The sequence below is a fragment of the Rhinopithecus roxellana genome, chromosome 6 (assembly GCF_007565055.1).
Source record: "Rhinopithecus roxellana isolate Shanxi Qingling chromosome 6, ASM756505v1, whole genome shotgun sequence".
Lineage (NCBI taxonomy): Eukaryota > Metazoa > Chordata > Mammalia > Primates > Cercopithecidae > Rhinopithecus > Rhinopithecus roxellana.
This window is the reverse complement of record NC_044554.1, coordinates 46,368,995-46,396,040: the sequence shown is the minus strand read 5'-3', so window position 1 is coordinate 46,396,040 and position 27,046 is coordinate 46,368,995. Positions and strand designations below refer to the sequence as shown.

The window sequence follows — 27,046 nt, the reverse complement described above, 5'->3', positions numbered from 1 at the left end:
CCTCCTTTATATTGCATAATGCACAACACTGTACACAGGCACTAGGAGAGCTCAATGAATGTACAAAATCACCGACTACTCATGCAGTACACTAGATTAAGCCCATCTTTATTTCAAGGTTTTATTGACAAAGTAAATTGAGATCTCTGGTGTTCTGGGGCACAGCTTTCTTGAAGAACAAAGTAGAAGTCCTTAGAATAACTCATTCTCCACTTAGGGTTCCATCTCTTGACTCAACCTTTAGAACAATGGGTTTTTCTGATTGAAGAAGGCCTTGGTTGCCTAATTTCAAGGGGATCTACAATAGTTAAACAAGCATATGGAGAATTAATAAATGAGACGTGAGAGAAGAAAAGATGGAAGCAAAGTAGAAAAAATACATGAATGACACAAACGCTTTGCAAGCTTATATAAACGACTCTCAACACCATGTATCTTGGATTCTTCATAATTAATCTATAAGCTGGGTAAATACTGGATAGTAAAAACCCTCACCATCCATCATTTAACAAAATATTTATGGAGCACCGAGTCTGTGCCAGGCCTGTGACAAATTCTTGTGGACTTGTGTGTGTGTGTGTGTGTTTTTTTAAATTAAATCTGAAGTAAAAAGGATGAGTTTTAAAAATTAAATTCAGATTATGAGGTATAATGGCAAACTACTTTGGAATTGCCATATAAAGTTAAATTTTTGTAGGTTAAAACTTGCAAGGTAATCCTGAGTAGCTGTTGTACAGTTTAATTATGTGGGCAGTTTTCAACTGTCCAGAGTCTAGTAACCCCTCCCAAGTGAACCCATCAAGTGCAATGATGGGAAAGGTCTTCAGAAGGAATTATTCTTTTCTTTTTAACATCTCCTCTTGGCTTCCAAGCGTAGTGCAAACAGGGAAGTTCTCAAGTTGTACAGTGACTCATACTGCTAGCCCTATTGTCACTGAGTCGCTCCTTCACTGTTGGGGGAGCCACCAACAGAGTAACATTCTGATCTCAGTTCAGTGAGGGGAAAGCAAGTTGCCATGGATACATAGAGTTGCCAGCCTGAGATGCCTGAGAGCTTGCCAGGGAATATCTTCCCTGTCCCAGGTGTGCCAGTGGCCCACTTTCTCTCAGGGCTGAGTCCCCTGCCTGAATACATACATAGGAAAGCTACACAGCTGCCCTGAAGCCATTGATAAGATGGCAACCGTCTCCATCCTCCTCCTCTCCCAAGCACAAAGTATACTTGAGGGGTGGAGTTGCATATTAAATGCACCGGTGCTGGAAATAAGACTTATAGGCTATTGCTTAGTATGAATCAATGACATCTGTTCTTTAACTTCGTCAGAGAAAAGATTTTAAATCTTTCTATAAATGTATCACCTGGAAGGTAAGGTCAAACAGTAAGGATAGCCCTGCTCTATGGTAGTCCTTCATATCCACCAGAAATGCCTAGAAATTAGTCATTCTCCACCTTGGCTTCATGTGAGAACCGATCAGGGAGCTTTTAAAGTCACACTCTGGGTAAATTAGTTAAGAATTTCTGAGATATCTCAGGCATCGTGAATTTTTAAAGCTCCCTGGTGATTCCGATATACAGCTAGTGGTTGTGAACCACTGTCATGAGAGAGCGTCTACAGGCTCTGGTGATGGAGAGCATCATTTAAGTCACAGCCAGGTAATCATTGCACTTCATGACTGTGCAGAACACTTCCTCTTTCCAACTGGCTTGAAACTGAATTTAAACTTACTCAGGTTCAAAGAGACTGCACATAATCATGCCATGAGAATCTGCATGGACTTTACATGATGTTCTTAATGCTACAGGTTTTGAAGTCCAGAACTGAAGCATCCTTAATAATCAAAGATGGATCAAAAGACATTCTTTGCTCCATAGAATGGATTATTAAAAGATATGCGTATTCTTTTAAAAAATATATACCCTTCCGTTAAAAAGATTCTTAATACAACATACAGAAAGTGTACTGACCTGTGTTTCTTTACAAGGTTTGAAGGAGAAGTTCTGAAGGACTTTGATTAGAGCAAGTTTCATGTTCATGAGAGCAAACCTCATGCCAATGCAGTTTCTGGGTCCAGTTCCAAAGGGTGTGTATATGTAAGGATCTATGCTGTCCTTGTTCTTCTTACTGAACCTAGTTCCATATTGGTAGATTAAAAAGTTAATGAAATATAAAAACCACAGAGTTACATGTTAGGGGTTCTTACTTAAGAACCACCCCCCTCCACCTCCCAACCAGTAATACACAGGATACTTCTATGGGCTGGTCATTGGAATCCTGCTTTGGTTATTTTGTTATAATAATCGTAACCTACAGGTCCTCTCCATTCTCCATACCCTATAGGAGTGTTCAGATTTCTTGAGATGAGATGAATGTTGTTGCAAATAAAATTTATCTCTAAACTCTAAAATTATATTCAGGGTGGTGATGTGTTCACACTCTAAAAGATACATAAGTGATAAGACTGATGGATGCAAAAGTGGATTCCTGCCTCAACTCACACTTATGTTGGTCACATGCTCATTCATGAGAAAGGAGAAGGAGAAAGTGTCTTGTGCTATTTCAAGTTGTTATTTTTCCCTTTCCTTCTCCTGTCATCTCTTTTTTTCTAATTCTCCTCCTCCTCTCCACCTTCCCCATCCACCTTCTCCTCTGCCTGCTTCTCCGCCTCCTTCTCTTCCTGGTTGTTCTGTCCATCTCTTCCTCTCTTTCTCCCCCACATCCTTATAGAATAGTTTAAGTCGAATAATTTACATGGGCATATGATGCTACCCTACTGTAGTGTCATCACTGCTTTCCTTGATGTGTTCCACTAGGCTATAAATTCTTTGAAGATTGACCCATGTTTTATTCAAATTTGATTTATAAATATTTGATTATGGTAAGGAAAAAATGTTGATCTGAGGAAAGTAATGGCATTATTGTCATATGTTTTTACAGGAGTTCTTAAATTTTGGAGAGCATTCTGAAATATTTATAGGCTATTGCTTCAAAATAACATAATAGGCAGGAGGAGGGTGGTGGTGGCATTTGGATAGGGTCGCTAACATGGATTGATGGCTGTTGGAACCAGTGATAGATACATGGAGATGCACAAAAACTATTCTATAGGCTGGTGTCTATAAAATATACTTGTGTATATGTCGAACATTCTCTAATATATATACACACACATATACACATATGTCATATGGATTTATGGACTTACATAAATCATATGGATTTATGGATTTGTATAAATCATGGATTCATGGATTTATATAAATCATATGATTCATGGATTTATATAAATCATATGATTCATGGATTTATATAAATCATATGATTTATGGATTTATATAAATCATATGATTTAGATTTGTATAAATCATATGGATTTCTCCCTGCCTGGCCAAGTTCCTGACACATGGCAACACTGTTTCTTTGGTGACTGAGTGATTCAAAGTAAAGTACAGCGAGTGGTCTCTGATTTCGTATTAGTGCAGCCACAGGAGGTGGAAGTGCTGAGCTTTCAGGAAACATAGAAGTCCTCTACTCTAGAAAACAGAGAATTTGGTCAGCTCTGACTAACTCTGTGAACAAGTATTATGTGCAGACTCCCTGCTAGCACTAGGGACACCATGGCCAACAAGACAAGGTCGCTGCCGTCAGCAAACTTGCAGGTAGGGGCCAATGAAAGTCTAGATCCCAAGCATCCTAAATCACCAGCCAGTCCCTAAAAATGTCATTCTAAATTTTGCTTAATAATACAGTAATGAGGAAACACCAATTGTATCCAGAGTGCAAACTGTGCCTAAGGCCTGACCTTGTCCCTGAGTTCCCAGAAGAGCATGCTCAAGACACTTCCAAGGAGGAGTTTGTGAGATGTCTACTGAGAGTATAAGGGAGCTGGCACAGGACTGCAGCCACAGACAGGACCAGGAGGACCTGTGCTGTCTTGTGTCCTTGGTGACAGCCCTAATCATTAGGGCTGAGGACTTCTTAGGACCTCAGCCTGCACTGTTAATGATTACCAGAGGAAACAGCAAGCAGCGTTGAAAGCAAATGGAACATGGAAGCATGTTTTAAAGTTGCTGTTAAATTGAGAGAGCTAAAGGGCACAGCATAGAAAAAACAGAAAGGAATAAAAAGCCTATACACCTGAAATAATTATCATGGTTAAATGATTTATGGCATATGCAATATATACATATATATTTATAGTAATGTAGGTCAATGGATAGTTTCCTGTTAAGTAAGTAAGAATTCAAATAAAAAGTGATACCATTCTAGTTTTAAAACATCTACATAGGCATAGAAAAATGCCCACAGGGACATAATTGATGATCTCCATCTTAAGGTGCTGGGAGTGTGGATGGCGTTAGTTTCATTTTTTCTAGTCTGTGGTTTGTGAACTTTGATAATTATCACTTTTTTGTGATAAAAAGACTTACAAGCGAAAGATTGTACAACCACACGATTGTCATGTAGATTAAGAGAGGCAGAATATGCTTGAACCAGCCCGGTTCAGGGTGACCTCCATTTCCTGGGAGCCTTGTACCTTTCAGGGCGGAACTCCTCAGGCTCTGTCCAGTATTTTGGGTCATGGTGAAGAGCATAGGTTGGAATCACCACCATTGCCCCTTTGGGAATGAACACCCCATTGATTTCAACGTCTTTTTTGCAGACCCTCTCAAGTCTAATAGCAATTGGGAATAATCTGAGTGTTTCATTCACTACCATGTCAAGGTACTCCATCTGTACCATGGCATCGTACGTGGCAGGTGCCTGGGAAGAAAGAAACAGATTTGGATAAATTGAGATTTTGAATTAACTCTCAAGTGAGTCCATGCAGTACTATGGAAGTATTAGAAGTTCCAGAGAATAACTCATACTGGTAAATGATCATAGCATTCTTGAAGTATTTTAATAACTGTCATGTCCATTGATGTGCTCAGTGACCTACTGAGATGTATGGCGGGGTTATGAATGTAGGAGATATTCAGGACCATCCTCACCCCAGGGACTGAAATCCTTAGCATGACCATATAGTGATTTTTCTCTCTCATGGGAAGAAATGTGATGAATGGGCTATGACTATTACCACCAAATAAAATACACGAAAGTCACTATCACCTTTCAAAAAGAGGTCACACATCAGTACCAAGAAAGAAAAACAGGAAAAAGAGCAAATATCCTGTTCACACAAGGATTATTGGTTGCAAAGTCCTGCTTGGTAACTCTTTTGAGGAATTTGAGACCAGCTTGGGCAAGATAGTGAGAATCCATCTCTACAAAAAATACAAAAGCTAGCTGGGTGTGGTGGCGTGTGCCTGTAGTTCCAGCTACTCAGGAAGCAGAGGTGGGAGGATGGCTTGAGCCTATGAGTCAGACTTTGCAGTGAGCTGAGATTGCACCACTGCCCTCCAGCTTGGGTCATAGAGTCAGAGACCCTGTCTCAATAAATAAATAAGTAAAATTGAGGATAAACTTGTTCCTTTCTATCACAAATATGACACAATAAATTTATGATTGGATGCCACCAAGGTACACAATTTGAGTTGTTGTTAAAGATATGAAGAGAATAGAACCCCACACTCAGCCCCATCCCCTCCTTTTGGAACAGTCCCCTAGTTGTTGCTTCAGGGCTGGACTGTAATCTTCAGGGCTGGATGTAAATATCCCTTTGTGTCTGCCTCACTGCCACACCAGGGTCAGCCCCACAGGCCAGGTCTCTTCACACCAAAAAGAATCCCAGTTTGGGCAGAAGTCTGAAAACTGGATGATATGTACCTAGCACTTGGTGTTATATTTGGGAGGCAGTATTGTAGAGGTTAAGAGTTTAGCTCAGGAATCAGATACCCTGGTTCCTAGCTTGGCTTCTTTGCCAGTGGCTACCTGACTGGAACACGAGACAGGTGTGGGGAGAGCTAAGTCAGCCTGCACCATGCCCCCAGGGCCAGGCTCCATCAGACCACAGCCAGACCAGAGCAAGTCCAGCCAGTATCAGCAGAGCTCACTATCCAGTCTTGTGGGCAGTAAATGCTTATCATTAGATGCCACTGAGGTTTTTGGATTTTTTTTTTTTTTTTTTTTTTTTACATAGCATTATTGTGGTAACAGAATGCAGATGAACCAGGGTCAGCAATATTTTACAAAGATCTTATGCTTCTGCCAGTAGCAACCATTCCCTATGTTTCTCTCTTTGTTTTTCTCCTCAGAGGCTTTCTACGTAGTGTCAGTGAAAGAATCAGTGATTGTGCTTTTCATAAAAATCCTTCTGGGGAGTGGTGAGGAGGCATTTTTACTAAGGCTTCACCTCTTCCCTTCATCTCCAGGGGTCATCTCCTCACCTTATTGGGCAAAACAGCATCAATCTCCTTCTGCAGTTTCTGCTGGACATCAGGGTGAGTGGCCAGTTCATATATAGTGAAGGAAAGAACACTGCTGGTGGTTTCATAGCCAGCAAAAATGAAGATAATTGATTGGGCCACGAGCTCCTGATCAGACAGAGCTGAAAGGAGAGGAAAGACATTTTAGGTAAATCAGGTCAACGTACAACCTCACAGCTTAGATGAAATCTAAGTGAAGCCCTCCAATCCCAAGAGGAAAAAATGGAAAAGCAATTCAGAGTCACACTGGGGGTGGTTTTCATTCCGATGTGTATCTTACAAAGGGCCAGAATGAGGCAAAATCATTTAAAACCAGGTTTTCCCAAGGTCTGCATGATTGTGGGCCATCCACTCCTCCTCATAGCATCCCAGCACCAGCACTGCTGTAATTTCCAGAGAGAGCATTTCTGTCTTACATACTCAGTGTTATGGATGTGCGCCTAGAATGATCCTAAAAGTACTTTATCTGTAAGTAAATATGGGGTAGCCTTTTTCCCAAGAAAAACTTGATTTTCTACAATAGAGCTTGACAAACTTTGAGAGAATTCCAATATAGCTTGACAAACTTGAGAGAATTTGCAATATTTAGGACCTTTTCTCTCTATATGTTTGAGGGAACTTAAAGGACCAATATTGAGCTACAGATCACCTCTTGCTACTCCAAGTGTGTTTCATGGACCAGCAGCACCAGTCACATCTGGGAGCTTATTAGAAATGCGGAATCTCAAACCCCACCGTCGAACTACTGAATCAAAATGCAAACTTGCAGGAGATGTGGTGATTTGTGTGTACCACCTCACTTAAGCAGCATGGATTACATCTTTGACAGGCATCAGGCAATACAAGATCTAGGGTACAGTTCTCAGAATGGACTATCTCAGGGTGTGCAAGACAGCAAAGACAGACAAAAAGCCAGAAGCGTGGTGATTGACTGTAGTGTGATGAATGGCATTAATAAAATAGCAGAAGTTCATATGATTACAGGTTGGCCTCTCTCTTGATATTTCTCCTGAGAGAAGCTCACGATGATCCGTCACTGGTCTGTTTGATCAGGACTAGATTAGGACCTTTAGAGACCGGAAACACAGAAATAAATATGGTGCCTGCTGCAACCATGTAACTCACAACCGAACACAATATAAAATGAGTGTGAGAAAGGTCTACAGAGTTCTGATTTACCAGTGAATATTTCTGTATGCTGCTATGGGTAAATTCAACCATCCGATTATTTTATTCAGTTACATTGAACCCCATTATACTGAGTTGAAGTCGAACTGTAATTTTAAAGTTGGGAGCTCTGCTGTCCAGTCGGGTAGCCACTATCCACCCATGGCTATTTAAATTCAAATTTTATTCAATTAAAATTAAATACTCTTAAAAATTGTTCTTCAGTGACATTGGCCACATGTCCAGTACTCAATGGCTATAGGTGTCTAGTGATTTCTATATGAAACAGTGAAATGATAGACTATTTTCTTTATCATAGCAAGCTTTAGTGAGATAGATAGATGATTGACAGATAAATAGACAGAAGTAGATGTAGACATGGACATGTTTAAAGTGGTGTACTGGAGTCTGCCCAGCCCTGCTCTCTAGAACCAATTGTTAAGTTTTCGAGAATTTTGTGAGATGGTTGCCACATTTTGGTGGGTTGAGATTGACCATGGTTATCATCTTGCCACTGTCTTAGTAATAATGGTTTTGGTCAAAACCATCCATGGGTCATAAAACTAGTAGATAGAAGATTGAAGTAGATTTACATGGTCTCAGAGGTTTCCCCCATTAGTTACTTATCCATTTCAAAGGGAGAAACAAAACTTTACAGTAGATTAACCTGGCAAACACATTTTCATCAAGTACTGCCAGTTAAAATCACCCTTACTGGGAGAGTGTGCCTCCTGATTGGTATGTTTGATATAAATTTCCAAGTAGAGGTTCTCACTTGGTGGATCTGAAGGGGGCTGAGAACTGGCATATGAGCTCATGTAGGTGACCCACAAACCACTGACTGTCCTCCAAACATTCTAGGTTTTCTTAGCGTTGCCCTTCAAGCCTGGAACATGGATATACCTGTGGGCTTCTGGAAAGTGCCTCCAGCTACCATTTATAACATCTAAATGTGTGTTGTTCTGCTATGTGGCAGAAATTCTCATCTTCCTGGAATACTTCCTGCACAGTTTCAGAACAAGGGCCTCCCTCCTAGTGTCCCTGCCAGTAGCCCTCAGAAGCACTTTTTGGTTACCTTTGTGGGACTCAATTTCTTTTGAATTCTGAGAGTCAATCATCAGCTGAAGGAAATCTACTCGGTGCTAGAAGCAAAAAGAGAGATTTCATTGGCAGAAAGTTACTCATGAAGTCAGAAGCAAATCAAAAGTGCAGTCCTCAGCCTCCCTTCTTGACTTCCCTCCCTCAGCCTCCCTATGGTTTCTTGAAGACCAGAAGTCTGACGGGTGTTGCCTCGTCACCAGTGGACAAAAATATTCATCTAAATCCTTGGAAAGCAGGATGTTTTCCTGAACAAATCTAGCTATCATGTCTAATTGCTTTTTGGCCTTTGCCCTCCCTGTTCCTCATCTTCTCTGTCTTTTGGATACAGCTTTCTGGCCGAAGAGTTGCCGGGTTCCATCTCTGGTGGTAACTGCTTACCCAGGAAGAAGTCCTGGATCTTTTATTCTTCTACCTTTTTCTTCAGCAGTGTCCATATAGATTTATCTCCTGACATTTCCAGAACTCATCAGCAGCTTTTTTGGGGGAGCATTTTCAAATACTCCAACATTCTCAAACTTTATATAATATTCAGTGACAGCTGGGTTACCTGATCCTGCCTCCCTGACTTGCAGACATCCTTCGGCTGGCCTGTAGGGCTCTTGAAGGCAAAGCTTGAGTTAGCCAACCTTGCAGCCTCAATTCTCGGAGAAGACCCCTGTTTACTCCAGGCTGTGAAGCACTCAAATTTACCACACGCTACATGTCAGCAGTCGACAGGTAGCCTGATAGGACCCTTCATTGCAGAATATGTAAAATAAGAGTCTTGGACTTAAAATGATTCTTTACCAATCTGTGATATGAGGAAAGCATAATACCAGTAAAATATATTTTCAAACAGGAAACTTTATCCTTTGACAATTTATTGAAGGGAAGAGAAGTGGTAAAATTATATCTCAATACTGTTTATATCATGACATACTAATTGTTGTGCCTGATAGCAAGTTTTAAATGCTGTCTGTCTGACTCTTTCTCATCTCCTTCCCCAATCTCCTTCTTTATTTCTACCAAATGACTTATCTTGTTCTAAACATAAGTTCTCTGTCTTTATTTTTAAAAATACAGATACATGCACTATCATATGTATAAAATCTAAATGTATCAAAAACTAAACATTGTGATTTAACCACCACCAGATTTTACCTTTTGTTTGTCGTTGAGGCGACTTTTTTTCATTCTGTTTACAGATTTACTTAAAAAATTCATGGCATCTTTTGGAAACAGAGAGACATTTAATGCTTCAAAAGCTGGGGTAAGGAATGGAAAGAGTACTGTTGGAAAAACAAAACAAACAAAAGGAAATCATAGTGAAAATGCAAACTTTACCTGGAGCAATTATAATTTTCTCTACCAGTAATGAGAATAAGAACATCATGATTCTCAACTGGAACCCATTCCTTGTATCATGTTTGCCCCTCTTTCAGGTCGGTGACTGAGCAAGGGCAGGTCTATACATGGGAAACACCACTACAGCAGTGAGATCAAAGGCACCTTCTGCGTCTTTGGAGTGACCAAAGGAATAGAATTAAATTCCTTGACCTTTTAGCCTTTATCTATTGCACTAGAGTCTTTGGATTAATATAGACCATAATCTGCTGCTTAACTTAATCATGCTGTTCAGGAAATTATACACAGCATATATACATCAACTTCCTTGGAATAAAACTAGAAATCAATAGGGAAAGAAATTTGGGAAACTCATACATTTGTGGAAGTTAAACAATACAGTTTTAAATGAGCTGTGAGTCAAAGCAGAAATCAAAAGGGCAACAAGAAATTGTTTTGAGATGAACAAATAGAAGACATGATATACCAAAACACAGGATGTAGCCAACACCAGTGCTCAGAGGGAAATTTATAGCTGTAATGTCTAAATTTAAAAGAAGAAAATATCTCAAATTGATAATAACCATTTATACCACAAAACACTAAAAGAAGAAGAGCAAATGAAACCTAAAACCAGCAAAAGGGCCAGGCGCGGTGGCTCAAGCCTGTAATCCCAGCACTTTGGGAGGCCGAGACGGGCGGATCACGAGGTCAGGAGATCGAGACCATCCTGGTTAACCCAGTGAAACCCCATCTCTACTAAAAAATACAAAAAAATTAGCCGGGCGAGGTGGCGGGCACCTGTAGTCCCAGCTACTCGGGAGGCTGAGGCAGGAGAATGGCGTAAACCCGGGAGGCGGAGCTTGCAGTGAGCTGAGATCCGGCCACTGCACTCCAGCCTGGGCCACAGAGCGAGACTCTGTCTCAGAAAAAAAAAAAAAAAACCAGCCAAAGAAAGAAAACAATAAAGACTAAAGTACAAACTCATGAAATAGAGAATAAGAAACAACAGAAAAATCAATGATATTATTTCTATGAAGTGTCTGGAATAGACAAATCTATAGAGGCAGAAAGTCAATTATTGGTTGCTTAGGGTGATGGGGTTTGTGGTTGGGGGTTGATAGCTAAAATGTATGAGGGCTGTAGATTGACAAAAACATTTAGTTTACAACAGTAATGGTCGTACATATTTTTGATTATCTTATAAACAATGGAATTGTACATTTTAAGTGGATGAATTATATGATATGTGAATTCTATGTCAAGAGAGCAGTGATTTTGAAAGGGAGAGAGAAAGAAATAATAGTCCACACACCTATTGAGAGAAATAATGGATCTAAGATATCAAATTTTAGGAACTTCTTAATGCTTTCCACAAAAGGGTCTTTTGGATTGTTGAGAGAGTCGATGTTCACTCCAAATGATGTGCCAGTGATCACATCCATGCTGTAGGCCCCAAAGATGCTGAGTGGAGAAAGATATGGAAAATTAAAATCAGCACCTCTTACTGTCCTTCCACTATACATGCAGCAAGAAACCCACATGTCCAGTCAAGACAGATAAAGAGCCACAGACTTTCAGAACTATCTGCTGAGTCATCTCCCATCAACTCCCTCAGAGGGTGGTTATCCGGTGCCAGTGATGCAGCTGGCCCTATGCTGGAGGTGATGGAGACACCAAGCTGAGTTAGACTCACCTCTGAGGTCAAGGAGCCCAGTCGTAGGAAGACAGAGACCCATTATCAGACAACTACAATAGCATGTATTGAGTGTGGATGATATAAGATGTGTAAGCACTGTGCTTCAGCAAAACAAGAGTGGAATAATTAACTCTTCCTCGTGGATTCAAGAAAGGTGGCGTTGTCAGACTACAGACTCTATGCCCAGAGCAGATTCCTCTTCAGCACTTTACGAAACAGCAACATCCTGTTCTGAGTTCCTAGAAATATCATCCTTTATTCTATACAATCCCTGCTAAAGCTCTGGAAAACCCCACTATCCCCAGCTCCTCTGACCTGAAGTTGCCCTGAGGGCAGAGTCATTTCTGTAAGATGTGACAATCAAGAATGTTCTGGTTAAAAAAAATAGATCTCTCCAACATTGATTTGGAGAATCCTGTAGCTGAGTGACCACATGTCCCAAGTCTGACCAGGACAGGCTCCGATTACACTTGTTGTTCCTGCATAATTGAAGCACATACAGGTGTAGACAGCAAATAATAGGCTTGCCCTACATATAGCATTTCTAGCACCCTTTCTTTTTTGAGATTGGAGGAAAAGGAAGTAGTGGGAAGGTTTGATAGTTCATAGTTTGCTGATATTCTCAGAAAAACCATGAAGGGATTGAAATTGTTCCAAGTTCCCCATTGTAACTTTCCCATCTTACCCAATGCAAGGCAACAAGTACCAAATGCTTGCTTACCCACAGTTCCGTATCCACTACACTCAAAACTTTGATACGATCGTGTTTTTTTTATTTCTAAAGTATGTATTTAATCTCCCAGAATATTTATGGTGACAAGTTAACAGATAAGTAAATCCTGGCTCCTGTGCACAGGAGAGAAGGCCCTTTTCCCCTGCTGACTTGCCTTCTCACGGGACCCACTCCCTCTTAGGTGACTCTCTGGAGTTGCAGCACTGCCCTGCTTTTGTCTGGTCACTGCAGTAACCCAACAGTGGGACTGTTGACTCCATGGCAGGCAGCTGGAAGGGCTCATGACAGCTCAGAACCCCATGGCTGTGCTCCTACTTACTCTTTCAAGGTGACAGGCTTGCCTTTCTCTGCTTCCCGCCTCAAGTTTCTCACCAACACATCTCCATACTGGGCAATGATGGGGAACATCTAAGCACAAAACAGATCACTACCTGTAGTTAAATGTGCAGACTCAAGTCCCAGAAGGACATGGCTTTCTCCAGCATGGAGCTGTAAGTGACATTTTATAATGAATTTTGTGATGTGTCTTCTGTACATAAAGATAAAAGACCATTTTTAGGAAGCTCGAACTCAGTGGACTACCCCCTGGAAACAGACTGTGGTCTTACTTTCTACCTGTCCTCAGATTGATTCTTTACATTTCTAATTAAAACTCATCTTGTTTTCATACCTCCTTGAGTTTTCCGCTGGTGAAGGTTGGAGACAGCAATGACCGTATTCTCTTCCATTCTTCATCCTCAGCTATAGAGATGGCACTTTTCATAAGTCCCACTGGACCTAAGGGCTAGAATTCAAAGCAGAAACATTTTGTCTCACATTACTTGTGGTGATCTTCATGGTTGCACAAAATACGTTGAAGAGGCGTCACTTATTTAGCAAATATTTATTGACTGTATATGATATTATGGCAGGCCACATCCAAGATGCTCAGTAGAGATCCTAGATGTCAAGCCTCTTCTGAGTGTATGTGGGGCAGGGGTGGGAGTGGGGAGACCCAGCCGTCTGGTGTGGTCTCCTGCCTCTCTATCTCAGTCTCCTTTTAAGTGCAAATGCTCCACATGGTAGGGAACACTTCTTCCAGTGGAATAGACAGGAACAAGACCTAGCCCTTCCTCTGAGGGTGCAGAGTAGAAAAGGATTGGTGAGAGATGGGCAGACTGTGTGTTGCCTCAAACCAGCTCTGTCTTTAATACACCTACAACATGGGTGACTTGAAAAAGTTATGCCATGATGTGGTGATTTTTTAGAAAAGTAGGTAATACTTAAGACTAGAAGCCTGTTTTGAAGGAATAATGCAATTCCATGAAAATTCTTTTCTCTTAATTTTTTATTCCATAAATAGAAGGAAAAAGAAAGGGATAATTCTTTTTCCCAACTTGGGGCTGGACTATCAAGCCAGCATGCTTGGAACTTTCTCTTATCTTCCACAACTATGTTTTGTTTTAAAATGTATACTTCCAGCTGTCATGATAAAATCTCAATACACTAGGAAGAGAGAGACAGTTCCTTCACTTGATAAAGACAATCTATAAAAAAATCAGTTAAATCACATTTAATGATGAAGGACTGAATGGCTTTTCCAAGATCAAGAAGAATTCAAAAATGCCCACTCTCAGCATTCTTACTGAAGAGCATACTGGATGCCTTAATACATTAGACAAGGAAAAGAAATAAAAGGCATACAGATTGGAAAGGAAATAATAGAATTGTCTCTATTTTCAGGTGACATAATTGAATTGATTGTATAAAATGTCAAGGAATATACAAAAAGACTTCTAGAATGAATTAAGTTCTGCAAGGCTATAATATACAAGCTCAACACACAAAATCATTCACATTTCTATGTAACAACAATCAATATGTGAAAATACAAGAAGAACAATATCATTTACAGTTACTCCAACAAAAATGAAATATTTCTGGTGTAAATCTAACAAAAGATGTACAGGATCTCCATGCTGAAAACTACAAAATGTTGAGGAAAGAAACAAAAGCTAAAGAAATGGAGAGGCATACTATATTCATAGAATGAAAGACTGAACATCATAAAGATACAGATTATACCCAAGTTGTTCTATTGGTTTAATTCAAGCTTGTCCAACTTGTGGCCTGCAGGCCTCATGCAGTCCAGGATGGCTTTGAATGTAGCCCAATACAAATTTGAAAACTTTCTTAAAACATTTTGAGTTTTTTTGCGATTTCTTTTGGTAATTTTGTAATGTGACTATGCGATTCTCAAGGGTGAACTTTGTAGATGACAATGGAAAGGAAAAGTATAATCAGAGTATGTCACATCCACAAATAATGGACTAGTATCAATTTGCATTATAGTTGCGAACAGTTCAGCTAGAAGAAATGAAAAGCCTTTAAAATTAACTAACAAAATAAAGAGCGAGAGGACGCTATTGTAATGCTACATGAAGTGAATTGTGACAAAGAATTCAAGTGTGTATTCTGGACAAGGCAGAGCGCTGCTGTACAGCAGACACTCCCGCCATTTGTATGCATGTGTGGCTTAAGTTTTATGGTGGTATGTGACTTCCAGTGTGTTATCTACCAATCATGGACAATTGAATTGACACCATCAGATATTAGGTGTGTTTGTGGTGACTTGGCAAGTAAAACACAGCAATTATCAATAATATTTCAACCTACTTTTGTAAATGATAGGTGTTTAATATTATTTAGAAGACATGTAAGTATTGTTATTTGATTATTAAACCTTGCTTTCTATTTTCCTCTCTGTTAATTTTCATAATAAAAGTAAATATAGTTGCTTATCTATTATAATGCTTTTAATTCCAGAATGGCTTCCACAATGTCTTAAAAAGAAAACAGAACCCTAAGAAAGACAAATTATGGATGAAGGAAGATTGTTCAATGAAAAGTGGACAAATGACTATTTTTCTTGTTGAGGCAAATAGCGAAGCACTCTGCTTAATTTCTATGGAATTTGTGCGAGTTTTCAAAGACTACAATTTGAAGAGGCATTATATGCAAAAACTTGCTGACAAATTTGGTGTGTATGTGTTGTAAGGACAAAATGGCAGAACTGAAAAAAAGTCTCTTTTCAACAAAAAAGACATTTAAAATAGTTACAACTCGAACTCTATTGTAAGGTAAAAACTAGTTATGTGTTAGCAAATTTAATAGCAAAAAAATCAAAACCATTTACTGATGGTGAGTTTATTAAGCAATGTATGGAAGATGTGGTAGATATTATTTGCCTTTAGAAACTGATATTTCTAAAATCAGTTTGTCTCACCAGACTATAGCCAGGAGAATTGAAGAAATTGGGAAATCTATTGAAAGACATTTGGAGAATAAAACTGCCAATTTAAAATTGTATGCTTTGGTGATGGATGAAGGCACTGGCTGACACTACAGATACAGCACAACTTGCTATTTTTATTGGAGGTATTGATGATGAATATAATGTCACTGAAGAAATGGAAATGTCACCATGCCATTAAAAGACACAGCTAAATCCAGAGATTTATACAAAGCAGTGAAAAATACATTAAAGCTATTTTCTTTGTCAGTTGTAAACATATCTGATACAGCTACAGATGGTGCCCTGGCGATGGTAGGTAAAAGAGGGGGTCTTCTACAGTTAATAGAAGATGAAGCAATTGCCGCACAAAACTCACGTTTGATGAAGTATTATTGCATAATACATAATACATAATACATTGAAAATCCATGTGCACAAGCTTTAAAAATGGATAACGTCATGCCAATTGTCATGAAGGCTGTAAATTTTACAAGGGCCCAGGGATTGAATCATCGCTAGTTCCAGGAATTCCTTAAAAGTATGGATGCTGACTCTAGCAACATCGTTCCCTTTTTAGAAGTTAAACAGTTAAGTCAAGGCGAAATGCAAAGATTTTATGCTTTGTGATGTGAAATCAAGCTGTTTATGGTATCAAACACAAAATTTGTGCCAGAACTTGCCAATGAAAACTGGCTTACAGACTTAGCATTTTTAGTGGATTTGACGGCCCATTTAAGTGAGTTAAACCTGTGTCTTCAAGGTGAAAACCAATTTAGCAACACAATGTTTCAAACCATAACAGCATTCCAAATGAAACTGAAATTATGGCAAGCTCAAATTAAGGCAAACAATTGAATGCATTTCGACGTGTTGGCTAAGCATGGTCCTGGGAACAGCCAAAAATATGCAGCCTTGCTTTTCAATTTGATACAGGAACTTGAAAACAGGTATTTCAAGATTTCTGAAAAAATAATCAGTATTTTGGCATATTTACGACTCCATTTTCAGTTGACATAAATATGTTACCTGCCAATTTTCAAATGGAATGCCGAGAGCTGCAATCTGACTTTCAACTTAAAGAAAAATTTGATCATCCCTTTTTACTAGACTTTTGTGATACTATCTTCCCAATGACAAATATCCCTCGCTTCACAATTCATGTCTTTGCTTTTTGGCAGCACCTACATTTGTGAGCTACTATTTTCAAGGATGAAGAACACGAAGAGTAAAACTAGAACCAAAATACCTGATGAGCACCTTGAGAACTCACTGGGAATTGCAACTACTTCCATCAAGCCAGATACTGATGCATTAGTTTCTCAAAAACAATGTCAAGTGCTCCACTGGTTTTATGTTATCTTTTCTTTTATAATAAAAAATATCAAAAAAAGTAGTGAAGTGTTTTTTTTAGTTAGATATGTACATTTTCTATATCAGTGATTGCAAACTTGGGGACTGTTCAATGATTTTGAAAGACCCTCTGAATGGGGCAGTGAATAATTAGGATTATTATGTGAGGACAGTTTTGCTTATCTGTGGTGGTAGATATAATGAAAACTATACATGGACCTTTTGTGTGTGTGTGTGTGTGTGTGTGTGTGTGTGTGTGTGTGTGTGTTTTAGTGTATTTTATGTGTGGCCCAAGACAATTCTTCTTCCACTGTGGCCCAGGGAAGCCAAAAAATTAAATACCTCTGCTTTCATTCAGTTCTTATCAAAATTATGGCTGGTTTGTTTGTAGACACTTATAAGCTTATTCTGAATTTTTATGGAAAGGCAAGGGACAAGAAAAGCTAAAACTATTTTGAAAATATAAATCAATGAAGTAGAAAGAATCGCTCTATATGATGTTAAGAGTTACTGTACAGCTACTAGAGACACCACAGTGTGGTATTGGTGGAGGAGTAAACACAGTCATCAATGGGACAGAGTAAACAATAAGAAATAGATGCACAAAGTATGCTCACCTGATTTTTGACAATATGCCTACCTTTCCAAAATGGTGTTGGAACATTTGGACAGCCATATTCTGCAAAAAGTGAACCTTGATCTAAATCTAATAACTTATGCAAATATTAACACAAAATGGGTAATAGAGTTACATTTTGTAAAGTGTTAAACTATATAACTCTTAGAAAAAGCAATGTAGAAAGGAGGGCTAAGCAAAGGATTTTCAGACTTGACACCAAGATAACAATCCATAAAAGGAAATATTAATACATTGGCCTCCTCAAATAAATAAAAGTTTGCTCTGATATAGACCCTGTCAGAGAAAAAGACAAACTCCATGTTGTGACTGTAGGCTAGCAGGAGGGAACCACATGGTGACGGAATGGGTCTGCATCTTGTTGGTGCCGGTCGTTGCACAAATTTACGAATGTGAAAAATTTGCTTAGAACTACACACACACATAAACACACACAAACGAAGGCATGTAAAACTGGTGAAATCTGAATAAGCTCTGTAAACTATATCAAAGTGAATTTCCTGTACTATAGTATTAGGTTGGTGCAAATGTTATTTCAGTTTGCCATTTTAACTTTTGCGCCAACCTAATATGAATATACTATATTTATAGTTAACGCAGGATTGCGAGATGTTACCATTGTAGGGGACAGGATGTAGAGTACATGGAACCTTCCTGTACAATTTTTATGTAACTTTTTCTGAATATGTAAATAAATAAATATATAAATAAATGAATAAATAAAAATTTAATCAATGGATCAATCATTATTTAAATTTCAAAAAATGGATGCTTACCCTTCGATTTGTGAAGACAGAATAACATTCTTTCACTAGCACTGTTTTGATCATGTCGGGATCTGTGATGGTCAGCACAGGGAGTTGACCATCTTGCGTTCTGTGTGGGGACAACAGAGCTGATTAAACTTCACTGGCCCGATTCTGCAGCTGGAGCCACACCCAGGAAGCTAGACTTTGATCCTGATGTCATGTAACCCATGCCCCTAGTTGTACAACACACAGCAACCTTAGGTTCTAGTTCATTAGGGTGTGACACGCAGCAAGAGTCTGACACAGGAGCCACCCAAATCTTCATACGATGAAGGGTAATGTGGCCCAAACAGGGAAGAGACATTTCAAGACCAAAGAGCTCTTTAAAGACATCATGGCTAGAAATGACAGTACAGCATTTGTTAAGCTGGATAGTGCATACGTGGGTATTTCCTATGCCACTCTCCATAATGTTTTATATGTTTAAAATACTTCATTATCAATAATACTAGGTCAGTGAAAAATTGAAGGCAGGTAAATCATCAGATGCTCAAAAGAGTAAATGTTGCAAGGGGCAGTTGGTGTGGGGACCACGGACATCCAGAGCTGTGTGTTCTTTCTACTCAGTCGTGTTGCCTGTATGGGCTGTGCCAGCTCCACAGCACCCTGCAGCCAGTGCTGCAGTTTCTGAGGACTTGATGAGAGAAGATGAAGAAGTACAAAGAGGCAAAGCCTTCTCCCACTTGCATCCTAGTGAACGAACACACCACTGCACCTCTTCCACTGCTGTCACCAAAACTCTAGCCCCGCTGACAGGGAACAGCTGCTGCAGTTGGCTGAGGCCACCTTATAAAATCACAGCCCATCAGCCCACCAGGGAACACAATGGTTTAAGAATATTCAGCATTTCTTCTTCAAAGTAAGCAAAATGGTATGAACCAATAAATACTTGTATATCCTTCTATTAAAAAGTCTTGGCTTAAATTTAAACAACAAAGTGGAACAAAAAGTTCGATACTTGCAGAGAAAGTTTTAAAAAGTGGAGCATAAATGGTTTCCAAATCGGTTTCTCTACTATTTCTCAATCCTTCTTTCAAAAGCATGTTAGATTCAAAGTCTAAATGAAAGAGTTTTGGCTTTTAAATGAAAGTGAATCGATATGGGAAGGAGATGATGCCATGCATTTATGAGCACCTATTAGAAGGATCAGAGACAATACATGTGATAAAAGGGCACCTAAGGAAGAAAAAAAGAAGAGGGGGATAGGCAGACACTGGACAGAAGGCGGTGCTGGGAGTCCCTGGGCCACCAAAGCCTGGAGAAAAGTGGTTACAACAATGCTCCCAGCCTAGTTCAGATTGAAGACCTCGACACCTGGTGACACATGGGATCCTTGGTAGGACAAGCCTCGAAAAGTTTTGCAATAGCGAGTGTGAACATTATCAGAACCAAAGTGACGTCACTAATTGTTTTTTTTAACTCTGACAAATAAATCCCAAGAAGTCTATGAAGAGAGGGTTCTCATGCTTGTGTTCCTGGAAACAAACTATTATAAAAGTCTCTACAAAAAACACAACTTTGCACAAAGTCCATTTAAACTTTACACAAAAATATTTCTGCAAGGACACCTGCCCAGCAACTGGCTGTCCAAACTTGGTGTGGCGTCACCCTTGATATTGATCTTTGTAGCTAACAGTAATTACCTCAAATCAGTTATGAGATTCTCCTCACATTTTCCTTGGAGCATCTTTGTCTTGTTTACCTCCCTGAATTTGCACATCGTTTATAATGGCAAGCAGATTCCCATTGCAATATTCTACTCCCAAGTAATTATCCTCTTCTTTCAGAGAACCTGTCTCTTATTCTTATTTGCGTTGGCAAGAGCTTCATCCCATGAAGCCCTGGGCAGAGACTATCCTCTTTGCAGTGGGTAACCTCATCACGGCAGCAGGTCTATCCAATGGAGGTTTCCAGAGTACTCACCTCCACATTTTCCATACTTTTTATAACATTCTGTGTCAAATTTCCAGATACCCTGGGAGAAGAAACAAAATACAATTTGATTATTATTTTAAATAGAATGAACCCTACCTCTAATTGGGGCTGAAAACAGTTGTGTCTAATGAAATCAGGCCTGCTATCTTTCACTGGCAGTTGGAGGAAGCTTATTCAGAGATGTCTTAAGGCAAAGGCAAGAAAACAGGATATATTTGAAGTGGGGAATTTAAAGTCACTCTTGAATTTTCTCCAAGTACCGAAGGACTCACCCTTATCTATGACTAGTAATTCCTTGTCTTTCTGATGTATTTTTGCTTTTTCTTTTATTCTCTCGAAAGTCTCCTAAGCTCCTGAATGATCACCTGCAAGGGCAGGGGTGAAACTGAGGCTGAGGAAAAGTGAGTGTCTGCAGGGAATGCATAATTTTTTTATCTCCTCCATCAGTATCCTTTTCATTTATCTCACGTGCTCTCTCCAGAATTCTAGCAGAATTAGAAAGTTAAAGAAACCAGGGACCTCTTTTAGTCTTGCAGATTTAGATAAGTCTAAGGCATGTTTTTGAGGGAGAAAATGAGTGAGTGAGTGAGTGAATGAGAAAGTAGACTTCCTTTCCGGTTTTCTAGCTTAACACAGAAAAGATGGAGAAGTGCCACCTCTACAGATGACACCCAATTACAATGCGTGCTCTGAGCTTTCACTTCTGAAACGTAAAAACAAACCTTCCTGTTGCTAAGATTCAGCTGTGATGTTTTAACTATGCAAAAGAAGGTCCCAGAAATGTCGATCTACTACAAGAGTTGATCTGGGAAAGATGGAGAAGAAATGACTGCTTTTATTGAGGGTAAAACGGTATAGAATTCTCAGACAGTAATCAGACAACAGGGGCCTCAGTTGTGAGTGTTAGAATCTGAGAAACAAGCTTCGGGTACACAGGATAGGAAATCTGGGCTGGTGCTGGCCTTCTGGACATGAGCTCGTGACTTTCCCTCCAGGGGCCAGACCCTGGGCAAAGCATCAGACCAGGGTAGCCAAAAAGGCTTGGCCACAGTTTACAGTCCATGTGGCATGTATGACATTCTGTTCAGTACAATTAAATATTTAATAATTTTGTCAACTATTTCCTTTCTAATGATTTTGCATAAGTTTTCACACCTTTGTGTAAAAAACAAACAACAACAACAAAAAAAGCCCACCAAATTCATTTTCTGCTTTAATATCTGAGGTTGATAGACAACCACCATCTCATCTCAGTTACATCCGCTCCCTGCTCAGACTCACTCATAGGGTGCAGCCTTTGAAGGAAAAGAAGTAAAGCAGAACCCTCTTGTTCTTTCTCTCAAATCTGCAAAAGATATTGTAACAGCTGGGATAGAGCCATGGAAATATGCCTAGAGAGTTTAGCAGTTCTTGAGAGAATTCAAATAGGTGCAAATTACCTGATGGTGAATATTTAGGTCACCTAATAAACTAAAGTTTCAAAGTTGTCCAGGAGGAAGGGGAAAAAAAGACTGCTCATGAGCTCTTGCTACAAAGAGCCAAGTTTGAATCTGGTACACACAGGTAATGAGCCACTACCAGGGTCCCACTTCCTGCTTTTCTCTTAATACTAACTAAGTATGACTATACCTTCCTGGGAACCAGCAAGGAGCAAAAAGAAAATCCTCGTTATGGTGCCACAAAGTCTGCACATCAAGTCCTGAACATCAAGTGCTGATCTGCCTGACATCTGGGCTTTTCAACTGAGGCAAACCTGAAGCTCCTGAGAGTTAGGAAGAAAGCCCTGGGTAAACCTGGCCATGCTCTGGGTGGAGCCTACACATCTTTTCTTTTCTTTTTTCTTTTCTTTTCTTTCCTTTTTTCCTTCCCTCCCTCCCTCCCTCCCTCCATTCTTCCCTCCCTCCTTCCCTCCCTCTCTCCCTCCCTGCTTCCTTCCTTCCTTCGTCTTGCTCTGTTGACCAAGCTGGAGTGCAGTGGTGCTATCACAGCTCAATACAGCCTTGACTTCCTGGGTTCATGCAATCCTCCCACCTCAGCATTCAGAGTAGCTGAGACTACAGGCACGGGCTACCATATCATGCACAGGTAATTTTTTCTTTCTAGAGATGGAGGTCTCACTGTGTTGCCCAGGCTGGTCTCAAACTCCTGGGCTCAAGCAAGTTGCCAACCTTGGACTCACAAAGGCTGAGATTACAGGCATGATCCACTGCACCCAGTCCCACCATTTCTGAAGATGTGAAACTTCAGAACTCCCTCCCAAGGAGGAGCATTTTTACTGATGGAACTAAGCTGATGTTTGCAACCATGAGAAGCAAAAGAAGAAGTTCAAACAACTCACCTGACGATAGGACAAAATATTTCCCAAAAAAGGCAGAGGTGTGGGCCCTGGAATTCCCTGTCTCTTAAAAAGTCCATGTGAACTGGGTCCCGTATCTATGAAGTGAAACAGATATCAGGTCACAGGGTTTGTGACTTTATAGATCAGAGGGCTGCTGAGTTACCAACTCAGGAGCTGGAATGGTTACGAGAGGGAGGTAATATGTACATGATAAATAATAACAGCAACTCCAATGGCAGTAATTGCATTCACTCATCAGGTCCTTTCCTGACTCTACTCTGAGACCTCCAAAAGTCTCAATGATTAGCTGAAAGCAGCTGAAGTCTTCATAGTCCCAATCCTGGAGTGAATACTTGATAAATGTCCTCAAATGCTCCTGAGAGGTTCAGGTAGGAATTCATCCAGGACACTTCATTCTCTTATATCTATTTCGTAAGTGAACTCTTCCCTGATTTGGGGATTCTCATCCTAGGTAGAAAGGGTAAGATTGTTTTTGTCTTCTGTATTGATGATGGGATTTTGCATCACTGTATCCACTCAGTCACAGGGGGTCACCGAGAGCTTATGCTGACACTGCCCTTACAATTTGCTCAGAAACTTTTATGCTTTTTCTTCCCTCTCATCTCTGACCCTATTTTAGGATCTAGCCCTTAAACCTTCATTCACACAGAGGCCTTGGAGGAGTCATGGAGTCCTTATTTCTACAGATTGACAACTTTGTTCATGGCATCCATTGGCCTTATAGAAATGTGGGCAGCTTTCAGCTACACCTCAGTCTCTGATTTGAAGTATTGAGGAGGATGGTTGACCCATATGTCCTTGAATGATGGTGTGCAGAAGAACCAGCAACTAATACTTCTCAGGTAATACTCGCCTGAGAAGCACAGTGCCAGGCACGCTCATCTTTTTCAAGGTGGTCAATCGAAAGTAGTCAGTTCACTGCCTCTGTACATGAAGTATCTCTGAGGAAAAACTCATTAAGCCTGGTGTTCACTATGGCAGGCCTGCCTCCAACTCATCTTTCATGAGTCGTGCAAACTCCTTCAACTGATGGTTCTGGATCCTTGCAGGTCTTCCCCCTCTAGTGTGACTGAGGGATGGAAAACTGGAGGAAGAAGAGAGGCTGAAGGAAGAGGTTGCCAGACACTGATTCAGCTGTGAAGCTGTTAGCCCCACAAGGTTGACTCCAGAGAGGTAAACTACAAAAATGTAGCTGAAAAAGATGATGTGCATGAAAGAATCCACATGCCTCTTACGTACCTTCAGCTAAAAGACAGGGAGGGACCTTCCAAAGTCCGGGTACTTTCCTGTTGATAGCAAAAGATGCAGTATGGCATATAAGAGAAGTAATGATAAAACATCCCAGAGAATTGTATTAAGACCTTGCTTACTCCTCTTTAGAGGTTAGCCTTCAAGGCAGTATAGGTTCCAAACATTTTGTAACGATCCAATGACTTACAAAATGTGATAAAATAAAACTAAGAAATTTCATGAAGGGCAGGGTTTGGAGGACTCAGCAGGGGCAGCATGGGCAGGCCCAGTCATACATTTGGTTCCCTGCCCTAGAACAGTTAGTGGAAGTGCTTGCACCACCTGCCAAGACCAGGGTGGCCCTGAGTATTCCCACGTCAGTTCCCTCCTTTGTTGTCACAGCCATGTCAAATCAATGACACTAATACTCTGCTCCTGAACTTTAAACATGTTACCTGATCTCTCAGGTGAGGACAAGCTATTGAGTTAATGTGTCAGCAGCATTGGCGCCCAAGGAAAGATCTTGGTGAGTATATAGACTCACATGATACCATGTCAAGGCAGACGCTGGGCTGGGCGAACTCTTTAGTTTCTTTTCAGCTCCCCTCTGTTTGGTAGAGTAATGCTGCTTTTGGTTCCAATGAAGAGGTTAACAGAAAAGCCAGTCATCTGGTGCATGTAATTGTGTTGGCCTAAGGAGGGCATGGACTACACTGCAGTATCTGACTCCTGGGCTGCACCAGCATCGTCTAAGGCAAAGGTATTGTCTGTCCGGCTGCCCAAATCTGTAGTGACAGCCCCACAACATGGCAGACCACACACAGAGTGACACAGATGGTGCCCCTGTGTCCAGGCTTGAAGCAGATGAGATGCCAACCTGTTTGCCCTTTGAGTGACGTCCACTGGGGGGCCAGGACCCATGACTACCTCTTTGCAGTTCTACCCTGAGAGCTGAGGAATCTTTTCTCACTTCATGCTGATCCTACCTGGATGCCTTTTCTATCGTCACTGGCTCACAGTCTTGCTTACTCCCCTGCCCTGAGAGTTTAAGCTAATCTGCTAAGCAGGTATTTTTGAAAAGGAGGTATTAAAATAAATGGCTGGGCAGGTATATTTAAAAAGACATTTGTGCAGTCTTGTCTTAGAGGTATACATTCATGCATTAGACTAATATTCCTGACATTTAGGAAAGGTGACATTATTTTACACACATTTATTGTCACAAATACTGAACTCACAGCCCTCTTTCATCATCCAGAAGGAATATGCTGGAAATCGTCTATCTCCAAAAAAATTCTGGTTTAAATAGGAATGAATTTAAATCATATCAATTCATTTAAAAATGTTAGACAATGGAAACCATGTTCCCACAACTCACTGAATTCCTAAGCTTTCTGTGAAAGAATTAAAATGAGGTTTATATTTTCTATTTTCATGTCATTGTGGTTCCCTACTCTTAGTAAAAGTCAAATGGTGGTAGAAGTCAAATGTGACAGGTACCCACAGTGGAAAGTAACTCTTCTCTCCACCTGCTCTAGGATGCTAGGAATCCCACCAGTGAGAGGGTTCATCCTCCTGTACTGTAACATAAAGGTGAAAACGTGTACAATCCAAATTGGCTTTCATGGCTCCTGCCTTTCATAGCTCCTGCCTTTTTAGGCTGCTAGCAGATTCCCATTAGGTGAGAAACAAAGCTCTATATTAATCCTAGCCTCCCAGAGACCAGAGGAAAAGGATTAAAACAAAGAATAAATCTTCAGAACTTCCTCCAAGTCTCCTTTGCTCTAGAGATTAATCATTGCAAGATAAATAGTTCTGTGTATGACAGGGTGGAGGAGTGACTCATAGGAGGGAGGGGATTTTCAGGGGCATGGCACAGGGAAGACGGAAGAGGCAAGGGACAGCTTCCCCTGAAGTATTGGTGTTCCCTGGTGCCTCATATAAATGATATCGTGGGGTGGAAGGCAGGGGAGCAGGAACCACCGGGTCCACAGGGGACAATACGTCTACACATCCCTTCCAGCAGACACAGAACCCAGAAAACAAAGATAAAGAGACAAAAACACAAGCCACTCCCTCCTGCCCCCAGAATCCCCAGAGCCTGGGAAGGGGATGAGGATCACACCGCCCATTGTGTTCAGTAGTTTGTAATCTGCCTCGGCTGTGTTTTCATAGATTAGTATAGGTCAAGTCTAACCTAATCAGATCACTCCCACTACCAAATACTGTCCCTAAACCCTCCTAGTCACCAAAAATAGAAGGTGGATGGGAGAAATGCTTATTTATTCCTTCAGCGATCTGCGTAAGAATAATAATAACCTCTCTGTGTTTGTAGCGTCCAACAATTGTACTACTACTCCTTGAACATCTCTTTTGATCTTCTAAGCAGATAAGGGAAAAGGGGCCCAATTAGCACCCCAAGTCCAAGGAAACAGAGGAGAGGTGCCTGGACAGTTACTCACAGATAGAGGAGCACCAGGCTGACAGCCAGGAGAAGCCAGGTTTCCACCGCCAAATTTTGGATGAGGTCCATCGCCACTTTCCTTCTTCAACTGTCTCCTCTGAGTCTTCCTTTTAGCTGCGTGCTGCTGTTTGCTGGGCTGTGTTCCTGGAGCTTCCCTGCCCTGCACAATAGTCTGCAGCCAAGCTGCTGAAATGTTTCTGTGCTGGAGAAGGAGGCGGGACTGCAGCTGTAGCCAGTAGCAAAGAATTGCACACACCCCTTTGCTGACCTCCTTTGATTTCATATTCTATGAGGAATCATAAACAATTTAATCAGTGTTATCAAGGAGTCCAAGGATTCTGATTTCTTACCAGAAACTGAAGTGGAGCCATTGACATGAAATCTATTAACTCTCCTCTCACCTGCCCTTGTTTTCATGGCTGTCCTCATTCCAGAATACTTGAAATCCATCCCCACAAGCCACACCTACAGATCTTTACCCATGCAATGCCCTCTGCCTGGAGTGTACCTGTGCCCCCTAGATGATTCCTATACATTCTTCCAAGCCCAGATAGACAGACCCCTTCTGTTAAAGTTTGCTTACGAACCTCCTCACACA

At 40.6% G+C, this 27,046-nt stretch overlaps 2 protein-coding genes across 6 annotated transcripts in view; one reads left to right on the top strand and one right to left on the bottom strand.

Moving 5' to 3' along the window:
* ZSCAN25 (zinc finger and SCAN domain containing 25) overlaps nt 1–18,330 on the top strand; it is a 50,215-nt gene extending 31,885 nt beyond the window's left edge. Inside the window, exon 7 of one of the 2 annotated variants that reach the window (XM_030932604.1) lies at nt 16,843–18,330. In XM_030932604.1, the coding sequence (XP_030788464.1) occupies nt 16,843–16,877 (35 nt within the window). In that variant the 3' untranslated portion in view covers nt 16,878–18,330. Of the gene's footprint in view, nt 1–15,195 lie in introns of both variants that reach the window. The other variant, XM_030932603.1, reaches the window with a different exon arrangement.
* On the bottom strand, nt 88–26,630 carry LOC104672095 (cytochrome P450 3A5). Of its 4 annotated transcripts, XM_030932605.1 has the most exons (14): nt 26,447–26,630; nt 23,994–24,040; nt 22,734–22,828; nt 20,380–20,435; nt 18,428–18,527; nt 13,061–13,174; nt 12,710–12,798; nt 11,274–11,422; nt 9,776–9,903; nt 8,610–8,676; nt 6,329–6,489; nt 4,537–4,763; nt 1,967–2,129; nt 88–298 (listed from the first exon to the last, which is right to left on the bottom strand). In XM_030932605.1, the coding sequence occupies exons 1-14, from the start codon at nt 26,515–26,517 to the stop codon at nt 203–205; spliced, it is 1,563 nt and encodes a 520-aa protein (XP_030788465.1). In that variant the 5' UTR covers nt 26,518–26,630; the 3' UTR covers nt 88–202. The 4 variants fall into 4 exon arrangements, with proteins under 4 accessions (XP_030788465.1, XP_010374099.2, XP_030788466.1 ...); XM_010375797.2 differs by lacking the exon at nt 23,994–24,040 and having other exon boundaries at nt 20,384–20,435; nt 26,447–26,615; XM_030932606.1 differs by lacking the exons at nt 23,994–24,040; nt 26,447–26,630 and adding an exon at nt 22,921–22,996.
* Between the last annotated feature and the right edge of the window lie 416 nt (nt 26,631–27,046).

What these genes read in the sequence shown, in the direction of transcription:
- LOC104672095 (XM_030932605.1), bottom strand. Translation starts at nt 26,517, where the DNA reads ATGGACCTCATCCAAAATTTGGCGGTGGAAACCTGGCTTCTCCTGGCT. An exon ending in ATATTTTGTCCTATCGTCAG is followed by an intron (nt 20,436 to 22,733) that starts GTGAGTTGTTTG and finishes TTCTTCTCCCAG; the next exon opens with GGTATCTGGAAATTTGACAC. An exon ending in ATGCTGTTTTGCCCAATAAG is followed by an intron (nt 4,764 to 6,328) that starts GTGAGGAGATGA and finishes CTTTCTTCCCAG; the next exon opens with GCACCTGCCACGTACGATGC.